Source organism: Cololabis saira, chromosome 21 (assembly GCF_033807715.1).
Source record: "Cololabis saira isolate AMF1-May2022 chromosome 21, fColSai1.1, whole genome shotgun sequence".
Lineage (NCBI taxonomy): Eukaryota > Metazoa > Chordata > Actinopteri > Beloniformes > Belonidae > Cololabis > Cololabis saira.
This window is the reverse complement of record NC_084607.1, coordinates 22,715,335-22,739,014: the sequence shown is the minus strand read 5'-3', so window position 1 is coordinate 22,739,014 and position 23,680 is coordinate 22,715,335. Positions and strand designations below refer to the sequence as shown.

Below are 23,680 nucleotides of genomic sequence, written 5' to 3'. Positions count from 1 at the left end.
GACGTTTTATGCCAATAACTTTACCACCTCTTATGTTTGCCCTCATATCCTCCAACTTTTCATCTACAGGGATACCATAGATTACACCTCTGACAAATCGCCCATCGCCTGTCTTCTTGGCTATTTCCACCACTTTATTGCACACTTTTGTCAACTTCATTACTTTCTTTCTCTGCTCCTCGTTTTTACACTTCATGAACAGTCCGCCATCACTCAACACTTTCGCCGCCACGATTTCGCCAATCTTCTCCTTCAACCAGCGAGTTAATTCCACCGGACTAACCTTCCTTATATCATGCCCTTCCTTGAACCTCAAAATCACTTTAAACCCTTCTTTCTCCTCATTCCTCCTCTTCACCTCCCTGCCTTCCTCTCGCTCATCATAGCTACTACCACTTCCACTACGCTCCTTTCTTTTATTCTGTACTACCTTCCAGTCACTTTCATCCATATCCTCACTCCCACTCTCCCAATCGCCACTACCCGCCATCCTAGTCCATTCACAGATCAGTTTATGCACAACCGCCAAACCTCTCCCTCCAAACAATTCGTCCACGTGTCAGTCGAAACTCCTCCACTCGCAGCCTTCACTCCCCCTCAGTCTCCAACTAATACCGCTATAGCGACGCTGCGCTTATACAGTAATAATGAGCGGCTCGGTCACACTTTAACACACATTACAGCAACATGTCCAACATTTAAACCCGCCAGTGTGTATTCGGTGTATTTAATAACATAATTGTTACCACCTCATCAATATTCAGGAGAGAGGTGTATGTTGACTTTCTGTCCCCCAATAGCGTCGTTTACGCTGTGAATAATTACCAGCGGACCAATGGCGGAGGGGGGGTCGCTCTTCATAGTATTAAGCCTGAATTATGGTTCTGCGTTCAAGCGCCGCAGAGCCTACGCCGTAGGGTACGGCGTAAGGTCTGCGTTGGTATAACGATAAATCAGCATTTAGTTCAGGCAGCCTATTACACGTTTATTTGCCTACAATGGCTGTTGTAATCACTTTGAAACACCCCTGAACGATGTCATGGAAACACAAACCGATATGTTATTTCCTGGTTTTTACATATTATAAGTTCATATATCCTTGAATGAATGAATGAATGAATTTATTTCGAACATGTATATAAAAAATAAAAATAAAATAAAAATAAACAGTTCATCTTCATATGTAGGTTCGAAAAAAGGAGTAGGAAGAAGTATACACTTTTTCCTAGTTCCTTATAACTATGAATTTACATTATTGCTATTATTATACACAACCCTATAAATACCCTATAAATATAGTCTATATAAATACTACGTAAACATGCCTATTACTACATAATTATCCATATAAGTAGGCTATATAGAAAATATAAATATTACATAAATATTATATCCATATATAGAAAATACAAATATTATATAAATCTTTATAAATATACACTATATAAACTACATAAATATCCTTATAAATATATATATGCTACATACATAAAAAATATATAACATATATTACATCATTATAACTATCCCTCTCAACATATAATATATACTACAGAAATATCCGCATAAATATCTAAACATATCTTAAGCAAGTATAATATACCATTTTTCCCTATTTTATTTGTTTATCACACTCCTCATTAACCCAATTCCTCTTCCATATACCTGTTTACAAATCATTTTTGTATCTCTTTTTAAACAGATTTATGTTAGTACTTTGTTTCATTTCCTGCTCCTGTTCCACAAAGTCACTCCACAGTTCGATATGCACATGCTTTTCATTGTTGTTCGTACTTTGTTTTCTAAAATTTAGTTCTCCCCTTAGATTATAGCCCCTTTCTCTCTCTGTCAACATTCCTCTGATATTTTTTGGTAGTAGATTATTCCTTGCCCAGAACATTATTTGTGGTGTTTTGTATTTAATCAGACCCATAAATTTGAGTGTGTGTGATTTTATAAACAGTGGGTTTGTGTGTTCTCTGTATCCTGCATTGTTTATTGTCCTTCATAACTTTTATGTACTGTAAGTGTCTATGTAACAAATCATTGTTCGTTGGGATGATGCATCAATGAGTTATGGCGTAATTTTGGAAGTGATTAAAATATATAATCTTGAAATAGAAAGAGAAAGCTAATTCAAAACATTTGACACACACACACACACACACACACACACACACACACACACACACACACACACACACAAACACACAAACCCACATTTGATTCACAGTAGAACAAAAAATAAATAGCGAATGTTGAAATGAATACATTTATATTTCCTTGTAGCCTACCACCTTTTTGCTTTTATTATAGCACACATTTGCTGTGGTATCGTTCCAATAAGCTTGTGCAGAATCACATTTGTTTCCTTCCAGAGTTGGATTCATTTTACATCAAGATCTTGTATTGATGATGGAGGAGATGCAAAGTCTTTCCATCACAATCTCAAAGATTCTCACTGAGGTTAAGGTCCGGACATGGCAAATCCATATATGAGAATGATGTTATCTTGAAACATGTCCGAACCATCAGGAATGAAAAAATCCCTTCCTGGAATAATCTGGTCATTTATTACATTAATGTAGTACATTCGGTTTTCAGGATATGCCCCATCTTTCAGACATGTACATTCATGTATTACATTAATCAGCTGGCCTCCTTCTTTGGGAACATAATGTTGCTGAACCTAGACCTGACCAGCTGCAGCAACTGCAGATCATAGCACTGGCCCCACAGGCAGGACATGGTAAATCTGCACTCATCAGACCACATGATCTTCCAATCTTTATACTTTGTCCATGCAGTAATTATCCAATCGGAGGCTTGTACCTTAAACACAGGCAGTGACCTGTTTTTGGGTAGGCAGCACAATTTACACTACAACAACACAATTTCCCTGTAGGGATAAACAAATTATTATTGATCTCAGCTCAAATTTCATTTCAGGTGGCAGTGCCTTAATAAGGGGCATGATTCTGTGGAGGGCACTTGCATAAATCCCTGTTTAAGAACACAGATTCACAGAACCACAACTGAAGGGTCAAGCTCTATTTAAAGAAGCCATGTGTGAACACGGCACAGAAATGCCATCACCAACAGCTGGAATACACTCCCGTTCCCACTGTAGAATGAAGCATATGTATTTATTGGATTGGTGAATATTTTCAACTTTTTTTCCTCCCTTTTTTGCCTTTTTCCCATGACATGAGAAGGGTATGCAGTTCTGATCCTGCTCATGAGTCAAAGAGCGATCCAATTAAAGTGAAGATAGCACCGGACTGTCCATGACCTAGATACATCAATCTGAGCTCGAGGTATTCAACAATTCATACAGTGAAAAAATTAAACGTACGTGCTCTCAGACCTTTTAAGTTAAGAACTAAAAAAAATGAAGTTGGACAAAACTTTAAGACATCAGAACTACATAATTGTTCTCTCTGGTAAAAACAAAATAGCAATCCTAACAAGAAAACTCTTGTCTAATAACAACATATTTTAAGCTAAAGACACATTTAAGCTGTCCTTAGTCCTTATAATTTAGAATCTTTAATAGGGTTGCAAGAGCTTTCTAGGTCACTTGGTTTTCTGTTTACAGAGGGTCAATCATTGATCAACTTTATGTTTGAAGTAATGTTGTAGTAGCAAATAATGTCCGCTAGATGTCAGTAAGCACCCAGGTTGAATTCACTGAAAACTATGAACAGACAGCCATATTTGGAGTTCCCATCTCTACCAAAACTGGGTGGTGTCGTCAGCAGGAAACAGCTCAGTTCTTGGCCACATGTACATCAGTGGACCTTTAGTCCAGCTGCTCTTTTTCAGTTCTTCCTGAGTAACGCTGTGTGTCCGGTCTGTGAGCCGAGTTAAAACTTCAGTCTGACATAAACAAAGTTTATGACAAAAAGAGATACATTAAAAATAAAGTAATGGTAATAATAACAAACAAACACCAATTGTGAAATATATAAATATTTCAAAATATGTTTGAAAGATTTAAAGAGCAGTTGCTTCAGCTCACTACACTGTTTTGGTGGGATGGCTCCATTTAATCAGGACCCTAACTGAACATTATCTGTGCAGTCTTTGTTCAGTTATTGTTGGGTTTGTGTGGCTGACCAGGTAGCTTATTCACTATCCTCCGCTACTCTTCTCCTGACTATCGTAGTAGTATAGTTAATTGCATTCTCTGTTCAAAAAGTTCCCATTGACACATTGATTCCTCCTCTTTCACCTGCTTTGACCCCTTGCTTTACTCGGATTCTGTGGCCTTTATCCACAGTTTGCAGCACCTGTTAGATGGTTTGCTGAGGCAGAGTGTCTTAAGCCTGAGTTATGGTTTTGCGTCAAATCGACGCCGTCCCTACGCCGTCCCTACGCCGTCCCTACGCCGTCACCGTGACGCCGTCGTGAACCCTTCGGACTTCTCCGTCACTCCACTTCGCCGCGGTGCAATACCCCCCGCAACCGCTAGGGGATCGCAATCTTTTCCTGAATGGTTTATCCGACTTTTCCGGTCACAGTGAATCAAAGAGATACTGTGCAAGAAACCAAAACAAAAAAATCACACATACACGAAGAAAAGAGCACTGAAAGTTCACGACTGCTTCAAACTGGAAACCGGAAATGTGTTGCTACCAAGCAAACCAATCACAGCCCTCTCGTCTGCGTTTGGTCTGCATCGCCTCAACGCGTAGTTACAATTTTTGGGAGGTGCACGTCAATGATGGCGTCAGTGACGGCGTGTGGTACGCGTCGACGCGTACCATACAGCGTCGTTTTGACGCAGAACCATAACTCAGCCTTAAGTAGCCTACTCCAATGGCTTCCTGTAAAAAAGAGGGAAAAAAGTAAAATGTTACAGCCTAAAATGTAGAAAAAGCGAAATACCCAAAACGCAATTCTGATCATTTTATTCGAGAATTCGGACAAGGCAGGATTACGAAGACAAGGTGTATGGAAAGAGATATTCCTCTTGCTGATGCTAACTCAGAAGGAGAAGAAGACGAAAAGAGTGTAATCGGCAAAATCAGGAGATGGTTTCTTACATTGACATTCTTAGTTACGGGTACTCACTAGTCCTTACTAAACTCTTACATAAGTATCCAGCACAAAGTGTCATCTCCATCTTTCAGACAGTCTACGGGTCATGTCCCAGAGGGTTTTTCCAATTCTTCTTAGACTGTGAGAACATTTTTTGCTGGAAAATAAAGAGCAGAATCATAATTTCTGACCACAGAAAGGGAACCATAGAGAGTTCATGATCTGATTTTTGGTTGAAGCTTGAGAAAGTGGGGTATTTCAGTATGACTTCACAATAATGTACAGTCCTACTGTCTTCTTCCTCTTTTTATACACAGGGGATGACCATAAACAAAAGTGAAATTACTTTTTTGGGTTTAGTTTCTCTTCCTCAGTTGCACAGAAGATGCATTAAAGGTTCCTTTATGAGACATCTCATTCTCACTCATCTAGTCTACACACTATCATGTAAATCAAGATAGATTTTAAAATAACTGATTTATGTCTGACTAGTGTTTCCTTCTGTTGTAATAAAGGCTCCAGTATTTTGACATAGTGAAATGGTTTGAAGCTGATAATTGTCCACAATTAAATGGGGAGACTAGTATTAACATTTTGTCTCTCCAAACTGCCTGTACACTGTTCTTCTTTTTTATCTCTGTCTCTTTGGCTCAGATCACGTCATATTCACCCAGACAGGGTTTTTGGTGATTTAATTTGTGGGCTCTATAGTCCGCTTCCCGAACCGTCTTGGTGAACAGAAGTTCAACTTCTTCAGCTTTTATGTGGATGCCTGCATCCAAAGCTTTGAGATCATGTAAACTGCCTCTGTGATAAACCACTGGATTACCGAACATAACATTGTGGCTTTGTTGTTTGTTTAATTGAAAAAGAACTCCACGTTGTGTTATTAGATTTTCTTTAAGGTATCTGACCTTCTACAGTTAGAAGTAGGGTTGCCACCTTTCAGAAATAGAAATAAGCGATTTTCGCGAGCGCCAAAAAAAAAGGGAGTTTCCCAAAACGTCTAAAATGCATGGAAATGTATATATTATATATGAAAAAACAAAATGCTTTAATAGCATTGAACTTTCATGACTGTACAAACAGCCTGAACCTGAGCATGCTCATCGTAAATTAAACAAAGTCTGCCTGCATTGGGCAGTTAAACAGAACCGCACCTAAATTAAATGACAAAACGACAAAAGACAAGCAGCTCCTTGTCTTTCAGAACTGTGGTGTGGAACTCTGAACAGGTCTGCTCAAAGTTCAGTGATGAGGAGCTCACATCATGAGCTCCACTGAGCAAAGCACTATATTTTAAGCCTTTATTTGTTATAATTTTGATTATTTAATTCTTTATTGATTTAATAAAATATTCAAATCTTTTGAGATTTTTTATTTTATTTGGGATTTTCATAAGCTGTGAGCCATAATCATCAAAATTATAACAAATAAAGGCTTGAAATATCTCACTTTGCATGTAGTGGGAAATAATATATTTGTTTCACGTTTAGTTGAATTTACTGAAACGAATTAAGTTTAGCAATATATTCTAATTTTCCGACCTTCACCTGTATATTATGACCAATAAATAAGAGCATAATATATGTCCCATATCATACCATATCAAGCTCAAGGGATGTTTCAGGTATGAAGAACTGTGCAACAGATGCCTGGCTCCTCTGGGATGTTATATTACGTTTGTGGAGGGTCCCCTGCAGCATGCTGTCTGACACACCTCCGGGAGACCTCTGTTTCCTCTTTTAGGACCAGGTGGGGTGTCTGGAGCCTCTTTTAGGATGAGGTGGGGTGTCTGTTTCCCCTTTTAGGACGAGGTGGGGTGTCTGTTTCCTCTTTTAGGACAAGGTGCGGTGTCTGTTTCCTTTCTTAGGACGAGGTGGGGTGTCTGGAGCCTCTGTAGACATCTTGACTTGACTTTTTTTTAAATCCGCGCGTGGCGACGCACACCGTACGGTGCGCGTTGCTGCGTACCCTACGGTGTAGGCTCTGCGTCGATTTAACGCAAAACCATAATTTAGGCTTAATTAGGCTTAAAGGAGCCTGAGGCAGGATTGAGGCAGGATTTATGAAAAAAATTTGTATACGTTTTAAGTTTTCTAGTAATAATGTCAGATGAAGCGTTCCAAAAAGAATGAGCCCTCTTGTATCTCTCCGTTGCCTTGAACAGGCTGTGTGCTGCAAAATGTGCTGCAATTCGGGGGCCGAATTTCCCGCACTGTCCTGCGGATGTGACGTCACATGTGACGCTGCATGCGCGTTCTCCCCGTTCTCCCGTGCCGGCTTCGCTGTTGGCTGCAGTACCCCCAACGGCCGTCGTGGCGAAGGGTGGCGCTAGAGAGTGTCATTTCTTAAAAGGAGCCTCATGCTCCTTTAACTAGTGTGTGCGTGTGTGACAGACATGCATGGGACAATTGTGAAATACGGAATAAACTGCGTTCCGTATTGGTTCAATACGGAACGCAACTTTTAATTCCCAATTACGTAACAATTCCGCATTTCAAGGGACGGGTCGCAAGCCTAGGTCAGGTTTGTAACCAAGTTATATAGTAAGCTGGAACAGTATAACATAGCATATCACACAAGAAATGCTCAAAAGCCTCTCTCTAGTCAATATAATTTTTTTTATGAAACTGTGCAACCCTATCATTTTGATTTTGTCAGGGTTTTGACATTTCCCCCAGTTTTGAGTTTTCAGTTCTGCCCCTCCTGTTTCCCATCTGCCCTGATTGCCGCACCTGTGTCTCGTTATCCCCTGTGTATATCTAGTCTTGTCTTTCCCCTGCTCCCTGTTGGTCCGTACTGTTTGCTCCCTCCATGTTCTCCTCTAGTTTTTTGGATTCCTGTTTTTTGCTCTGCCTTGGTGATCCTGCTCTGCAGCGTTTTTGGTTTTGTTCAGTTCAATAAATTCTGCCTTTTTGCCAACTCCTGCCTCTCGCTCTCCTGCATTTGGGTCCTCAACAACCACACCCTGACAGAACGAACCAACCAGATGGACCCAGCGGGAGAGCTCATGACGCTGCTTGAGTTCTTCTGCCTGGAGTCGGCGAAGAACATGCGCTGGGTCGAGGAGGAGGAGTCCCCCTTCCGGGGAACACACTTGGCTCTGGGTGGGCCCAGGAGCCTTCAGGCTCAGGGGAGACGACGACGACAGCGTCGGCGCCAGCCCCAGCCCCAGCTTGCTCCTGTGTCGGCGGTGGTCCCGGACTCATCAGCCACTGCTCCGGTGATGTTCCCGGACCCCCGCAGCCAGCGCCGAGGACCCAGGTTCCCCCTCGGCCGGCTCGAAGGACTAGGGGTCCCCCCGAGCCAGCTTATGAGGATCCTTTGTCACCCAAAACCAGCTCCTAGGCCGGCTCCCCGCATCCCGTCTGCCCCTAGGCCGGCTCCCCGCATCCCGTCTGCCCCTAGGCCGGCTCCCCGCATCCCGTCTGCTCCTAGGCCGGCTCCCCGCATCCCGTCTGCCCCTAGGCCGGCTCCCCGCATCCTGTCTGCCCCTAGGCCAGCTCCCCGCATCCCGTCTGCCCCGCCCCGTGGGTGACTCCCCGGTCGGCCCGGCCTTGTGGGCGACCCCCCCGAACTGTCTGCGTGATCCCCAGGACGGCCCCCGGAACTTTGGCCGTGTGTTGGCCTGTAAAGGCTTCATATCTAAGCCAAAAAAGACCGTATAAGATTGGTGACAGTCTGTAAAGCAGAACTCTGTACACAGGCATTTAATCTTGCTTACAAGAAATTGCAGTTGTCCAATTTTAAAGGAGCCGTGTGTAAGAAATAGCCAAAACTGGTACTGCAGTCACTTTCAAAATACTGTTGAGCGGCGTGTAACCCCCCCCCCCCCCCCTCCTCCCCGACCAGAGGTTGCCAGGTAGGCTGCAGAATGCAGCAGGAACGTAGGCTGCCATGGCAAGCGACGAGTCCTACACAGTAAGTTTATTTTGCGAAGTAATAATGTACTGCAAAATTTACTAATGGCGATTAGCCAAACAGAATCGTAAATGTTACCGAAGCGCACCGTACGTGTGCGTCGCCGCGTACCCTACGGCGTAGGCTCTGCGTTGGTGTTACGCGGAACCATAAATCAGCCTTAAGGCTGCAGCGGCGTGGGAGCGATGGATGACTGAGGGAGAACACAGTTTCACCAAGAGTGGAAAGCAGCGCCGGTCAAGTTATGCCACAGTTTGCAGATGTATTGTTGACGCGTGGGCTAACGTGTCTGCTGGGACTATTTTGCGAGCTTTTGCAAAAGCCGGCAAGTCTGAGGCGCCGCACGGCACGGAAAGAGACTCTGACAGCGAGGAAATTCGGACTGGCACAGCTGATTTAGCGGAGCTCTTTAATGCAGAAAAACAGAGGATGAGACTTCGATGGGTTTGATTAATGTAAAAACTGAAATAAAGTAGCCTACAATCAAACAAAGTTTTGCTCCCGCTCTATTTTTAAATACGCACACTCGTGTGCTTGTGTGTGTGTTCTGCAGTGCGTGCGCGCGTGTGTGTGTGTGTGTGTGTGTGTAAACGGCGCCTTTAGGTTCGGTGCGCCGTGTGTGTGTTTTAAATACAGAAATGACACAAAACTGAGGGTGCGCCTTTCCACACGGCCCCCGTATGGTCGCGAAAATACGGTTTATATATGAAATGTCAGATAGGTAATTTTTTGACAACACCACATGAATCTTACCTGTCCAGGAGAAAATCAGCAACGTTGGCGTCTGTCTTCAAATTCTTCTCCGCTTTCCGCCGTCTCCATCTATCAAAAGCATCTCCTATACAAATCCTTGTTTTATTTCGGACCTTGTCACGACGTAACTCGTTTTCATAACGAGGTCTTTTAGGTTTTGGAAAGCTAGACATTTTTTCATCCAACACGTTCGTAGCGGCTGCTGCGATAATTAGAGCCGAGCTGGCAACCCGGATGCCGAAATATTACTGACTTCGTGATTGGGAGATAGGTGGAGGGTGGAGATCAGGCCAAAACAAAAAATGACAACATAAACATCAGTTGAGGGCTGCAACTCCTCTTTTTAAACTGGAATATCCTGGCTTGAGTGCTGTTGTCAGTGACATAAGTATTTGAAATTAACATGATTTTTAAATGTCTGTTGACATATCGGGGTCATTTTATGATTCGTTTTATTATTGCTCTTACATACAGCTCCTTTAAATAAAGAAAACATTGAATAGATTATTTTTATTTAATGAGTAAGATAAGATTATTTTTTTTTTTTTCATTTGGCAATATTGCATGGGTGAAAGAAAGCAGTGCCAGAACTTTGTCGGGGAGCGGTTGGAGTGGGACTCAGATGCAGGAGACCAGGGGCCTGTACTACGAAGCGGGATTTGGGGTTAGCGAGGTAACTTCAGGTTTAACCCTGGGTTTTCAGGACTACGACGGTGGTTCACTTCTTAGCGGGGCACATCGCCATGGTAACTTATGCTGAACCGCTAACCTGCTCCGGAGCAGGTTATGTTCGAGATACAGATCGCCGGGTGTAAAAGCACCGCCCACTGACCAATCAGCTCTCTTGGAAAATGGCATGCCCTTTCGAAGAGAATCCAGTGGAGCTTGGTGCGCGGATCGTGAGAGGATCCCTCCGAAGAGAACGCGTATTCAGGGACCGCCAAAACCCCTTTGCTTTCCCTGATGAGTACCTGTATGAACGATACAGATTCTCAACGGAGAGCATGGCATATTTGTGTCAGCTGCTCGACCCGTATGTGGCCAGTGCCACACGTCGGAGTCGTGCGCTCACAGTGCCCCAAACCATCTGCATTGCCCTGCGGTACTTCGCCACGGGTACCTACCTGTATGCTGTGGGTGATGCTGAAAATCTAAGCAAGAATACAGTCTGCAATGGCATCCATAAAGTGGCACGTGCCCTCACAGACATGCTGGATGGATTTGTTGTGTTCCCTGGCCACTTGCCGACGCAGTCTGTTAAAGAGGGGTTTTATGCCATAGCAGGTAAAATATACATCAACCTATTTAACTACTTCATCTATAAATAATGTACACCCTATGACGTATACTATTGTATATTAAATGCAGCCTACTCCCGTCATAGGGTTCCCCAGAGTGATCGGTGCCATAGATTGTACGCACATTCCCATCTCCGCACGTCTGGGTGAGAATGAAGCGGACTATGTCAACCGCAAGTCATTCCACAGCCTCAACGTTCAGGTAAAGTTTGCAATGGTAATTTGCAATACACATTGTACATTCAATTTGGCACTTAATAGCAATATGTTGCCTTAAGTTAGAACTTGTAACCGTTTGTTAGTTCTCCACTTATTTTCATCTAGTTTAGTACTGTCCATGTGTGTGTGTGTATATATATATAGAATACAAAAAGCTTGACATAGAGTACAAGATAAAGAAAGTAAAACTTGAGGTGGCGAAACTGGAGTATGAGAAGGTAATTCAGTAACGCAATTCATTTCCAGGCATGGGAATACACATATGTATATCTCTATGGTAATCCACACACCTCATTGTGTTTGTTTTAAGCTACGTGTGTCTTGTGTAAGTCTGTCATTTATGTGATAGCTGCTGTAACACTAAACATTCCCCTTGGGAATAAATAAAGTTATCTAATAAGGGTACTAATTGTTTGGTCATACTGGCACATTGCAGGAAATGCAGTAGCCTGGATAATTAAAAGTAATTCCCTTTTAGCACATGTGGAAATATATGCACATAAGGACAAAATGACACGGCTCAGGTCCTGTCAAATGCACATTGATGCTACAATGACTTCAATGCTATTATCTTGTGGATTGTTAACCACAAATGCTTTTGCAGATGACATGTGACCATAATTGCATGGTCACGAGCATCGACGCCAAGTGGCCTGGGTCGGTCCATGACTCCCGGATCTTCAGGGAGTCCACACTGTGCCACAGACTGGAGCAAGGTATGGCAACTTTACTCTGCATATATGTCTTATGTTCTTTAAACTGCATTCTGTGATACTGATCATGGCATCATTCCTTTTTATCGTCAGGGCTGTTCAGTGGAGTGCTTGTCGGTGACAGGGGATATGCCTGCCAGCCCTTCTTGATGACCCCCTATCCTGACCCTGATGCAGGGCCACAAACTAGATTCAACGTGGCCCTTTCCAGAACCAGGGTCAGGATAGAAATGACATTTGGCATCCTGAAGGCCCGCTTCACCTGCCTTCGTGGGCTCAGAGTGGCCCCAGACCGAGCTAGCAGGATTGTTGCAGCATGTGTTGTGCTCCACAATGTCGCCACCATACGGAGGGAGAGGGCCCCTCCTGTCGACCAACAACCCCCTGATGTGGTGGACCCCATCACCCTCGACTACCCTACTGGCAGGGCTGTGAGAGAGGCCATCACAGACCAATTTTTTGCCTGAACAAAGAAATAACAGGCCTTGTATTTCAGTTATTCTTTTAATAATTATTTTTTTTCCTTCCATCCTTCTATCTTCTGCTCTCCCGTTCCTGAGGGAAAAAAGGAAGAAACATTTTAGTTTGTTTCCTGGAATAAAGGAAGAAACATTTTAGTTTGTTTCCTGGAATAAAGGAAGAAACATTTTAGTTTGTTTCCCATGATGAATTACGTTACTGAATTACCTTCTTTTCATACTCCAGTTTCTCCACCTCAAGTTTTACTTTCTTTATCTTGTACTTCTTGTACTCGATCTCCAGCTCCAGAGTCCTTTTATAAAGAGCTCTCACATTGTCTGCTCCAACCTGAAACAAATCAAACACATAATACAGTAGCTGTGACATTTAAGCATTGTCACTTTGCTATGGTAACTTGAAGAAAGGTGCAAATGTTACTCTTGACTACCCTATTTAAATGAAGGTTAATTCATTACCACTTGTGATCCCCTTGGCCTAGATGTGGAGGCCATAGGCTCAGGGGGAGGAAGATTTCCTTCTTCCTGCAAAATTAGGATCATAGCAATGGAAGCAATTGATTCATATTAGGATAGAGAGCACTTGAAGCAGTTTTTACTCCCATGTGCAGACCACCACCATTGGCAAGAAATTAAAGGGAAATCAATTACAGCCAAGTGTCCACACTCTCACCACCTGTGTTAAGATGGGCAAATTGACAACTGAATAAAATTGATTAAAAAAAGACTTAAGTGTACCGCCAAAGCTCTCTCTGAACAGACAGAGACTGTCTCATCATCCTCCACCTGAAAACACAGGACATGTAAATGGTCTATTTAATCCATGATCAGCAACCACAGATGACATGGCAGTTGTTTCCATTGTTACCTCTGTATGGGACAGAGTATATGTGGGTGGTGGTGGCAGCAGCACCAATGTCTCCCCATCAACTGTAGAGGAAGTAAAACGATGTTACTTACTCCCACAATAATTTGTATATAATTTTGTTTTATTAGCAACTCAGTCTTTTAACATTGACACTTACCCTGTACAAATGTGGCCTGTTGGGAGCAGCTGCCACTGCCACCAGGGTCTGAAGAGACACCCCCTTCTACCCCATCCATTAAAGGACGCCCTTCGTTGTTGGAGAGGGCCAGCTCCTCAGCAGGAGTGTACTCCTGCGTAGGAGGGCCCCCTCCTGTCTTCTTTTTGTCATTTTTCTTCTGGTTTGCTGCAAGTAATGTCAATGCTATTTCATTGTGCTTTTGTATAGCCTACTGATATCATCCTAAAACAGAGAGTGATAGAAACACTGAAAGATATTTGTTCTTTTGTCTGGTGAATCAAGAAAGACTAGTGGAAAGAATTACAGGTTAATTCAACTTTTAATCATGTCAAGCACAAGGTTTTTTTTCCGGCCGGAGGTACAGTTGTCTCCGGCCGGGGTACACTTCTTTCAGACCGCGTGAGTCGGAGAGAAATGCACCACGTTTTCACGAGTCCAGTTGAATTTATACTGAAAAGGAGGATGTTCTTTGCAAGTGAATTTCATTGGTGGAGGGAGTCAGCTACGGGAAAAAACCCCCGAACTTTGTCACTTCCAGCTCTACATTTCCTTTAACTGTCTCCCATCTGAGGTGTCAAACCAGACCGCAGACCAGACCCCCCAATGCTAAACATCTGTTTCTGCCCATTGTCTTCTCTCAACAAATTGTATGTGTATTGCTAATTAATTTAATTGGAAGAGCCAGCTTCAAGGAAAGTCACCTTAAGGTGTCGCCTTTTTCCCCCGTTTCCTCTCCAACAATATGTGTATTGTATTTCACTTCTAATCTAATTTAAACCTTTTGCTCTTAATCAGAATGAGATTACTTTGAAGAGAGAGCTTAGACAGTTTTGAGCTTCAATAATTTCATTAAATCCTAACAACACTAAAGCCTTGTACTTGTTGTACTTCTAAGATATAAAAGCCTACTTACCGCTTTGAATTATGTTTTTGTATTTATTTTTTTATTTGCTCCCATGTCCTTTTTACTCCGCTGGGGTTGCAGCTGAAGGAATGAGGCTACAATTGTCATACACGCCATACGAATACATCTAAGCAACACATGCATTTAACAGAATAGACAACTGTAATTATAGTCAGATCTACTTATGCCCTAATGATGGTGCAGTGATGTTTATATCCCTATGAACTTACGCATTTACACAGTCAGCGATCTTTTGCCAGCTGTCCTTCCTGGATTTTGCAGCTGCAACTGTGTTGCTTTTTGCCTGTATAATGTTCCTATACTCATCGTATTTCTGGAGAATTAAAGTTTGCTCTTCACTGCTGAAGTAAGCGGCTCTGACAGCGGACTTCTCCATGCTTGCGATTGGTCATGCGCTGAACCAATATCAATATTGGGATATCAATACCAATATTGATATCCACCGTCGTGTGACCGCTTAGCGTGATTGCAATTGTCCCGCTTAGTGAATCTGGATAAGGAAAAGATATCCTGGATATGTTGAACTTGCTTCGTAGTACAGGCCCCAGAAGCCAGGAGTTTCCAAAAACAGTGATTATTAGTCCAAACAAAACCAAAAGCACTGCTGAACAGGATACAAATAACCAGAGCTTAAAACAAGAATCAAACTACAAAAACCTGAGCAGAAACCACGGACGAACAAACAGTATGGACCAGCAGGGAGCAAGGGAAAGACAAGACCAGATATACACAAGGGTTAACGAGACACAGGTGCAGACGATCAGGGCAGATTGGAAACAGGAATGTCAAACAAGAACTCAAACAGAAAGACACGGGCTTCAAAATAAAACAGTAAGTCACAAAACCGTATAAAATATGATTTCAAAGGGGAAAACCCTGGTGAAAAATGATTTGGATTTCCCAGTATTACTAAAAGATCTCCAACAAAGAACCAAATAAATCCAAAATGAGGAAAACCAGACAAACAGGAGAAACACAACTAGGATGACGAACAGCCAGACCAGCATGGAGGAAGGGAAAAATAAGACAACATACACACACAGCAGCTGAAGAGACCCAGATGCAAACAGTGAGGATCATGGGAAGTCAAAGAACTAAAAGCACAGGGGCCATTTCTCAACTACCGAGAATGCAAGTCTGCATTTGCTGAACTAGAACTGTAGTTGACTTCTAGGTCAAGACAGTTTAGGAAGGGTTCCGGGAGGCCGGGCGAACTGTATGTTTATATGTGTGTATGTGTGTGTGTATACATGTATACATGTATACATGTATACATGTAGGTACTTTGATCTTACTAAACTTTATAGATCGAAAACCCATCTATAGCTATACGCAAGGGTTAAATTTGACCCAACACAGTCTTGGTGTGTAAAAAATTGTAACACCTGAATGAATATGCACAATTTTAAAGTATTTTAATTTTTGAGTACTTTAGCTGTTTTTTAGGAAAAGCCATGACATTTCAGGATAAAATAATGTTTTACTGCTGTTAAATGTCAAAACAAGTCAAATGTGACCCTATTAGCTTCAGCAGCATCGGTAGGGGAAGTGCAGCAATGTGAACCTGGTTCTCATCAAAAAGCAACAAATGAACCTCACTCAAGGGAACAGAAAAGAAGGAAATGGTAATTCTGTTTCTGCAAAACATGGAGAACCTGACATAAATGTGGAAAACAAATCTGCAATTTGCAAACGTTTCTTACTCCTAATGTGAATACAGATAATAGTTTGAAATTAGTACCGGTATTATATTGTTTATTGTTTTGTGTTGTAAGTGGTACATTTTGGATGCAGTGAATAATATTGTTTTTGTTAAATAAAGTAGCAGTAATAAGAGATTTCAATGATTGTAATGCTTGGGCATGGTAATATTTTAACTTTATTTGAATATTTGAACAGTTTCAGAACATTCCTGTATTCAAATGCAGCCAAATATATTCAAATCATTATGGCTTTTATATTTTTATATCTTTGGAAACTAGAAATGATACTATGTGATAGATGTTTTTATCCAAAAAACAAATGATGTAACTGCAGACACACAGACCCCATTTCGTTCTACTGTTTGCTACCAGGAAGCAATGCAAAAGCAGCATTATTTAGCCTAGAACTAGCACTAGAACTTAGCTGTCTGCTGTGAATCTCCCAAGATGGCAACAGTAAGTAACAATTCACCAACAATGCATCACTTTAATTCAATGTGTTTCTCTGTTTCTTGCTTGATATATTCTGATTTGAGTGAAGTTTTAAATCTTTTTGGGAGGATAACTTATTTACCCCCTAAATGTGACACATGCAGGTCCTTTTCAGAAAGGACTAGCTCTCTGCTGCAAAGACAGAAAGGTAAATTTAGTCTAAAATTATTTTTTTTCCGTTGATTTTGGGGGCAGCCTCCTACAAAACCAATAATAGATAATGCTACATGCACACTGGTTCATTTTGAGATGCCAATTTGATAACAAAATTGATCTTCTGATCATCTCTGCATTTATTCCAGTGTTGATTTTGTTCAGTGTCAGAAGAGATCTCCATCCAAGTTAAACCACCATAATCACGCATCACATATCAATTAATGCTCACTGCATGTATGAGTATAGATAAAAAAACTGCTGAAAAAAAAACAACAACCAAAAAACAGAAAAACTAAACAAAACCATAGTTTTGTTAAATCTAGTCTTTGGCTTAAAACCAGTGCATACCAACAAGCTGCAATTTGAATCTAGATACAGATCTAGATACAGAACCATCCTTGTGCCTTCACCCATTGCATTAATGGGCGTGGCAAAATGGCTCAACAGCGCCCCCTAGAAAGCTTTGTGCCTCAAACCCGCAACTTAAAGAAAAGTCTCTTGGCGCCATGGCCGAAACCGAACAGGAAGTCGGCCATTTTGAATTAATCCTGTAATTTTGGCGCAATTTATGCCAATCCATCGTCAGTTAATATGGCCTGAACCGTAACGTGCACCCAGGTGTGTTATACATCAAAAATGTGCGTCTCCATCCTGCAACGACACGCATTACTTTTCTCAGTCAAAAGCCTTACCGTGGCGACGCTAGACGGCAAAAGGCGGGCCCCCCCTTCATCTGATTGGTCCATATTTGATAGTTCCCTAAAAGTGCACGCAAGCCAGGCCTGGCGATAAATTTTATATTTCATGGTTTGCATTAATGGGCGTGGCCTAACGGCTCAACAGCGCCCCCTAGAATACTTTGTGCCTCAAGCCCCACAATACAGTTTGACGTACATGCATGAAAATCGGTGCACACCTGTATCATGTTGCAACATAGGTCCATATTTGATAGTTCCTAATTTCTGCCATAACTTTTGAATGGTTTGACATAAAGATTGGCATTAATTAGCCCCGCCCCTTCTTCTGATTGGTCGATATTTTATAATCCCTACTTTCTGCCATAACTTTTGAATGGTTTGATATAGAGCAGCGGTTCCCAAACTTTTTTAACCGCGCACCCCCTTCTATGTCTCAACCCGGTTGACGCACCCCCAATCCCCCACCCAAAAATGTGATGCTTTTTTGTTTTGTTTTTTGGTATAGTCTTACTAACATGTTGTATTCTAAACCTAGGCTATTAGTATGTAATCATGATGTTCAAAATAATTCAAAATAAAAAATCTTATTTTTGCATGTAAAACCCCCGTCAGGCGATGTGTCGCGGCAGCTGGACTGTTAAACCTAAATTATGGTTCCGCGTTAAATAGACGGCGTAGCCTACGGCGTAGGGTACGGGGCGATGCACAACGTACAGTGTGCGTCGCCGCGTACCCTACGCCGTAGGCTCTGCGTCGGTGTAACGCGGAACCATAAATCAGCCTTCAGACAACTCATCAAACGGAAGGTGGATGGCGGACACAAGTTCCCGTCCATTATTGAAGTCTTAGACTCCTGCGACAAAGATGTTTTATCCAAGATTAACTGTTTGCATCGTATTCTGATAGCATTGCCTGTTACAAGTTGCTCCGTGGAGCCTTTTTTTAGTCGTCAACAGGACCAGAGCCGTCAGAGCGACGACGCTCACAGAGAGACTGAGGAGCCTCTCGTTGCTCATGTTTGAAAAAGATTTGAAATGTGCATTTTCTGTATTTAACAGCGTTTGTGTGTAATGTATATGATTAATAACAGCAGCACGTAATTATAGGCGCCCCTCTGCTCCTTCACCCCCCCCCCCCCCCCCCCTCTCTCCTCCCCGACACACACACTAGTATGAGCTGCAGCTCCAATGCGCGCCCCCTCGAGCACGCGCTGGAGCGCGAGTGTTTTGGATTGACGGTAACTTTATGGAGAGGTAGAAAAAAAGAAGAGAGGAAGAGAGAGAAAGAATCGAGTGATTGACTGCTCCTTGCAGAAAGAAACTTGCCACTGAGGCGACTATTTGGCTTAAGGTTGGCCTGATGGTTTTATAATAAAACCATCAGGCCGTTTTCTGCATTTTCTGCAAAACGAATAATGCAAACTACAGATCACGTCATTGGCACCCCAGAATAAAGCTTTACCACCGAGGTGGCAAAGCGCATGTGGAGTGCGCTCTGAATTTGGGCACACCTCTACCAGCTTTATAGGTCTGGGTAATGTAGGTTACTCGAAAATATCCAGTGTAACAGTCTTTGTGAGGAAATATCTATTCTTCTCTTTGCCATTGCATTTATTTATTCATTAAAATTACAGTTTTTGATTTAAAATTTTTACAAAGGAAATGTTTATTTACACATCTTTATTGTGTGAAAAAAAAAAAATTATCAGACCGCCATTACATTTTTCATCTCGCGCACCCCCTAGAGGCAGCTTGCGCACCCCTGGGGGTGCGCGCACCACACTTTGGGAATCCCTGATATAGAGAGTCGTGGCTGGTGTCATCCGCTAAATGTCCAGGCCTGAAGAATCTACATGCAAGTCATACAAGCACTTCCACTGCAGCACGCCTGAACGTACACAAGGGTGCGCGGGCCCGTTCATCGCTGCTTGCAGCTTTAATTTTAGCATTGCATCTCCAATTTAAAGAGGACCTTCCATCCATCTCTCCATTAGATCCATTCAAATCCATGTCGTGTGGGCAGCAGCAACAGCAGTGAGGCCCAGACCTCTCTCTCCCCTGCCACTTCTTGCTGCTTTTCTGGGGGAATACAAAGGCATTGCCAAGCCAGGCAAAAGATAAAACTTGTTGTGGGTCCGCCTTGGGTCTTCCTCCAAATTGGATTTGGCAAATGTTTTTCCTGGTTCCAAGGACCAGTCACAATAGAGTCTGCAGAGCTTTAATGGAAACAAATAAACAAATAAAAAGTCCTCTATTTCAGTGCTTGAGAATGATGAACATATTTTTCTGAAATGTGAAGTTGTATTTACCTAATTAAAACCTTGGTTAGCTGCAGATGATTTTTGTTTCTTACTATATTGTGAATCGTGAAAGGTTAGACTTAAAAGTAGTTGTGTTGTTTATAGATAAAAAAAAGTGGAGTGCATGGAGTGCTCTTTTTCACTCTGAGAATGTGTATATGACATAATTATGTCAACTCTAGATGTTCTTATCAGATCCTACTTACTTTTCAGCCCTACCCCTAAATTTTGCGCGTTCCCGTGAGGGTAGTGGTGTCCCAATTCCTCTTTTCATCTAGGGTTAGTGGACATATCGAGGGATAGGGGGTATCAATCTAGCCGTTCAGAGCGAGGGATTTCAGATGCTGACTTCGCGACCGAGGGCCTGAGAAAATTTATCAGAATGTTTTACGTCATCATTTGCAGACTGAATAAAAAAAAACAACATGGCGGACATTTCTTATTTTTTAGTGAATAAAATCTATATTTTGAGTTAGTTTCTGCATAAAAATGCGTTTTGATTACATTTCTAGCCAGAAATATATTTTTTACTTTCATAATATTCACCCAGTGAATGTACATAATCACTCGTTTGCCCGTTGTTGCAAAGATCTCGCCAGAATAAAGGCTGATTTATGGTTCCGCGTTACACCAACGCAGAGCCTACAGTGTAAGTTACGCGGCAACGCGCGACGTACGATTTAACGCGGAACCATAAATCAGCTCTCGAGCCGGCAGGCTGTTCTCATCCCGAAAACGTCGGAGCAAATTTCTTAACAGGCGTTATTTGGATAAACTGAGCCCAGGTTGGGGATCTTAACGGTTACTTTTACGCCTGAAAAAATATTAAAACTTTATAAAGTGGCATATTAACAGCGCTACAGCAGAAATTAAAACAGCTACTAGCCTGCTTTTAACTGTCGGCTTCCTGATGTGGTGTGACGTACTGTATGTGCAAACATAACTACGCAGTCGCTTACGTACCTGAACGTAAACCACGCAGTGAAGTAGCAAGTGGTGTCCCAATCCCTAGGGAAGATTACAAGGGCCCTAAGGTTTGTGGCTTCATTTTTAGGGCTAGTGGTAGTGAGTGAGGTTTAGTGGTAGAAAGTAGGGGGTGTATCGGGATTGGCCCTTACTTTACAACCACCTCCCACTCTGTGTGACGTCATTGAACAGAGAAGAATAAAGCCCTGCTTCAGATTCACTTTTTGCTTCACTTTCACTTCTCTGCTGTGGTTAACGGACTGGTGCAAACCTTCAAAATGGCAGTAAGTATCGTTTGAGAACAATGCCCTAATTCCATCAGCTTTACTTAGGTTTCCTTAAAATGTGTAATTGTTTGGACAGAATTTCTCAATTCCTGTCAAGGTAAATCCTCTAAAGCTTTCCTCTCAGTGTCAATAAAAGTCAGAAAAATTGACTGACTGACAAATAATTTGTCCTGAGAGCTGCAGCTTTAAACTCACAAACGGTTCTAACTCTTGTTGTGTTCACATAAACAGGCTATTTTCTAACCTCTGAAACCTTGAGGAAAACATATTGTTTCTAAATACAAACATAAATTCTCATAGATGATGAACAGAAATCCAAATTATAAACACGATGCTTTCTCAAATGTAGAGACAATTGTTTTAAAAGACTCAATCAAATGTCTTTGAAATAAATGTTTTATCTTTTCTCACAGTTTCGGGTTTCTAACCAGAGAGGAAATTAAAAAAAGATATATCTATTTCAGCACAGTAGCCTTGTAATAACAGTCTTCTTCCTCCCTTTGTGCACAGGGTATGATTGTGAATCAAATGTCCTTCAAAGCTGGAAAAATTCTAACTCTCAATGGAGTAATCCCATCAGGTGCAAAAAAGTGAGTATTCATTTTGAATGGTTGGAATGCTTTTTCTTAGTTTAGTTTCTCTTCCTCAGTTACTCCAAACTAACTAAGGCGTGAAAAGTTTGTCTGTGACACGTCTTCCTGTTTGATTATTTCTTGTCTTAACTCCACTATAACAGGAAAAATATTTAGTGTCTTAGCTTTTGACTTCACCTCATTGCAAGGAATTAATAAACTTGATGGTTCACAGGAAAATCATGCAATTGTTGTGTGTTTTTGAATTGCCTTGAAAGTGAAGAATTACAATGAAAATCAAATAAATCTCTGTGCTCTTTGCTGCTATAGTTTCTGTGTGAATATCGGCATCAACGAGGAGAACGTTGCGTTGCACATCAACCCTCGTCTGAATTCCCACGGAGAAACAAATAAACTGGTTTTGAATTCAAAGTGTGGAGGAAAGTGGCAAGCAGAGCTCCGTGAAGGAGGTTTTCCTTTCTACCAGGGACAGGCTTTCAAGGTGTGCAGTCACGTCTTAACCATACATCTCTGTCTCAAAATATGTGCCATTGTAAATCTTGTATGGTGTTTTGCTTAATCTGAAGTATATCCAACAGGTAGACTGATGTTAGTAACATTTTTTATGCACCTCTCTCTATCTCTATCTCTCTCAGATCATCATCATATTCACCCCGGCAGGGTTTGTGGTGGTATTGTCTGATGGCTCCACAATTCGCTTCCCTAACCGTCTCGGTGCACTGAAATACAACTTCTTCAGCTTTGTTGGGGATGTCCGCATCAAGAGCTTTGAGATCGTGTAAAAGGAAAAAAGAAATAAAAAAGAAAGCATGAGTACAATATATGCAATGCAGTTTTTGACTTTGTCTTTTTCCTTATAAGATAAGATAAATTAGTCCTTTATTGATCCCCAGAGGGGAAATTCGGGTTATACAGCAGCTCAAAATCAGATACATGTTCAGGTCATCACAACTACCAAGATTGGCATGAGTATTTCCAGTTTTCATACATGCAGAGGAGTTTCAAGAGCTGCTGATGTTGTGATTAATTTGCATGTGGTGTAACAGATATTGCTTTAGACTATCTTTTTATGTATTTTTGTATCTTTCTGTTCTGTATGCACATTTAAGATGTCTGAGATATTTGTTGTCAGCGTTAAGTCAATAACGAGTTGACTCCCTCTGAGTGCTGATGTTGCTGTCCATACTAAAAGTATTCCAATTTGCTTTAAGACTGGATGTGTCTTTTGTTGTGTAGGTTTTGTTAAATTATATAACTCTATATCCAACTCTCCTCATGAACTTTATCGCTCGAGTTTGAGCGTAAGAACCTGGAGGAAAAAAAAAAACAAAAACCTAACAGCCAACTGATGTACACTTTCCTAGTCTCATTGCCACATTTGTGGTCGAAGGCTAATATTATATGAGAAAGAAATATTTAGTGAGGAGAAAAAAATTACTCTGTTGAAATGGGGTTCTGATCATGTTCAACAATCTTGCTCCAAAGAGCAACAACTTTTTATAGGAAGTATGACGAGATGAGATGAAAGAAATCTTAAAAAATAGAAAAACAGAAGAAAAGCAGGACATGAGTTAGAAGATTAAAATGTCTGCCTTGGCGGAAAAGCATAACATTTGATGACATAAGAATATGGAAACAGAGAGTAAAGTCTACAGTTTGTCTAAAGTTTAACTATACACAGAGAACTATGAGAATTATACTATGGGCATTATACAAGAACTCGTATAATGCCCTATAAAAGAGTTATAGTTACATACAGTTTAACTTTACGGAGCAACAATAACACCATAGAAGGCCACAAGACCAGACGATTAGAGGATAGGCCATTTAGAAGTGTGCTAAATACTAATTTATCATTTCATCGTGCCAATGTGACTCGTGGATGGGACTTGGTTATCCTCTGTGGCATCTGGCACAGGGGTCTTGAATCTTTGCTTTCAATTACGGTAAGTTTCACAACTATCAAAGCATCCAGGAACAAAATCTGCAGTGCAGAATAATGACCCAATATGCACTGCTTAAAGAATGACACTGCTTCTAATTAACTCAATGAGCCCTGACCTAAAGCCAATGGTTTCATAATTTCACA

General features: G+C 41.6%; 2 protein-coding genes across 2 annotated transcripts; both read left to right on the top strand.

The window, feature by feature from the left end:
• The first annotated feature begins 10,571 nt into the window (after positions 1 to 10,571).
• LOC133421553 (putative nuclease HARBI1) lies at positions 10,572 to 12,417 on the top strand. Its single transcript, XM_061711207.1, has 4 exons — positions 10,572 to 11,004; positions 11,105 to 11,220; positions 11,842 to 11,953; positions 12,044 to 12,417. Exons 1-4 carry the CDS (start codon positions 10,572 to 10,574, stop codon positions 12,415 to 12,417), a joined length of 1,035 nt encoding a protein of 344 aa, XP_061567191.1.
• An 8,525-nt stretch (positions 12,418 to 20,942) lies between these two features.
• On the top strand, positions 20,943 to 22,795 carry LOC133421874 (beta-galactoside-binding lectin-like). The gene is made up of 4 exons (XM_061711665.1): positions 20,943 to 20,995; positions 21,509 to 21,588; positions 21,901 to 22,072; positions 22,227 to 22,795. The coding sequence occupies exons 1-4, from the start codon at positions 20,990 to 20,992 to the stop codon at positions 22,371 to 22,373; spliced, it is 405 nt and encodes a 134-aa protein (XP_061567649.1). The 5' UTR covers positions 20,943 to 20,989; the 3' UTR covers positions 22,374 to 22,795.
• Positions 22,796 to 23,680: the final 885 nt, after the last annotated feature.

Bases quoted from the DNA above. Each gene is read 5' to 3' on its own strand.
- LOC133421874 (XM_061711665.1), top strand. The intron at 21,589-21,900 runs GTGAGTATTCAT...TTGCTGCTATAG, and splicing joins ATCCCATCAGGTGCAAAAAA to TTTCTGTGTGAATATCGGCA. The intron at 22,073-22,226 runs GTGTGCAGTCAC...TATCTCTCTCAG, and splicing joins ACCAGGGACAGGCTTTCAAG to ATCATCATCATATTCACCCC.
- LOC133421553 (XM_061711207.1), top strand. From the start codon at position 10,572: ATGGCATGCCCTTTCGAAGAGAATCCAGTGGAGCTTGGTGCGCGGATC. The intron at 11,005-11,104 runs GTAAAATATACA...CTCCCGTCATAG, and splicing joins GGGGTTTTATGCCATAGCAG to GGTTCCCCAGAGTGATCGGT. The intron at 11,221-11,841 runs GTAAAGTTTGCA...ATGCTTTTGCAG, and splicing joins TCCACAGCCTCAACGTTCAG to ATGACATGTGACCATAATTG.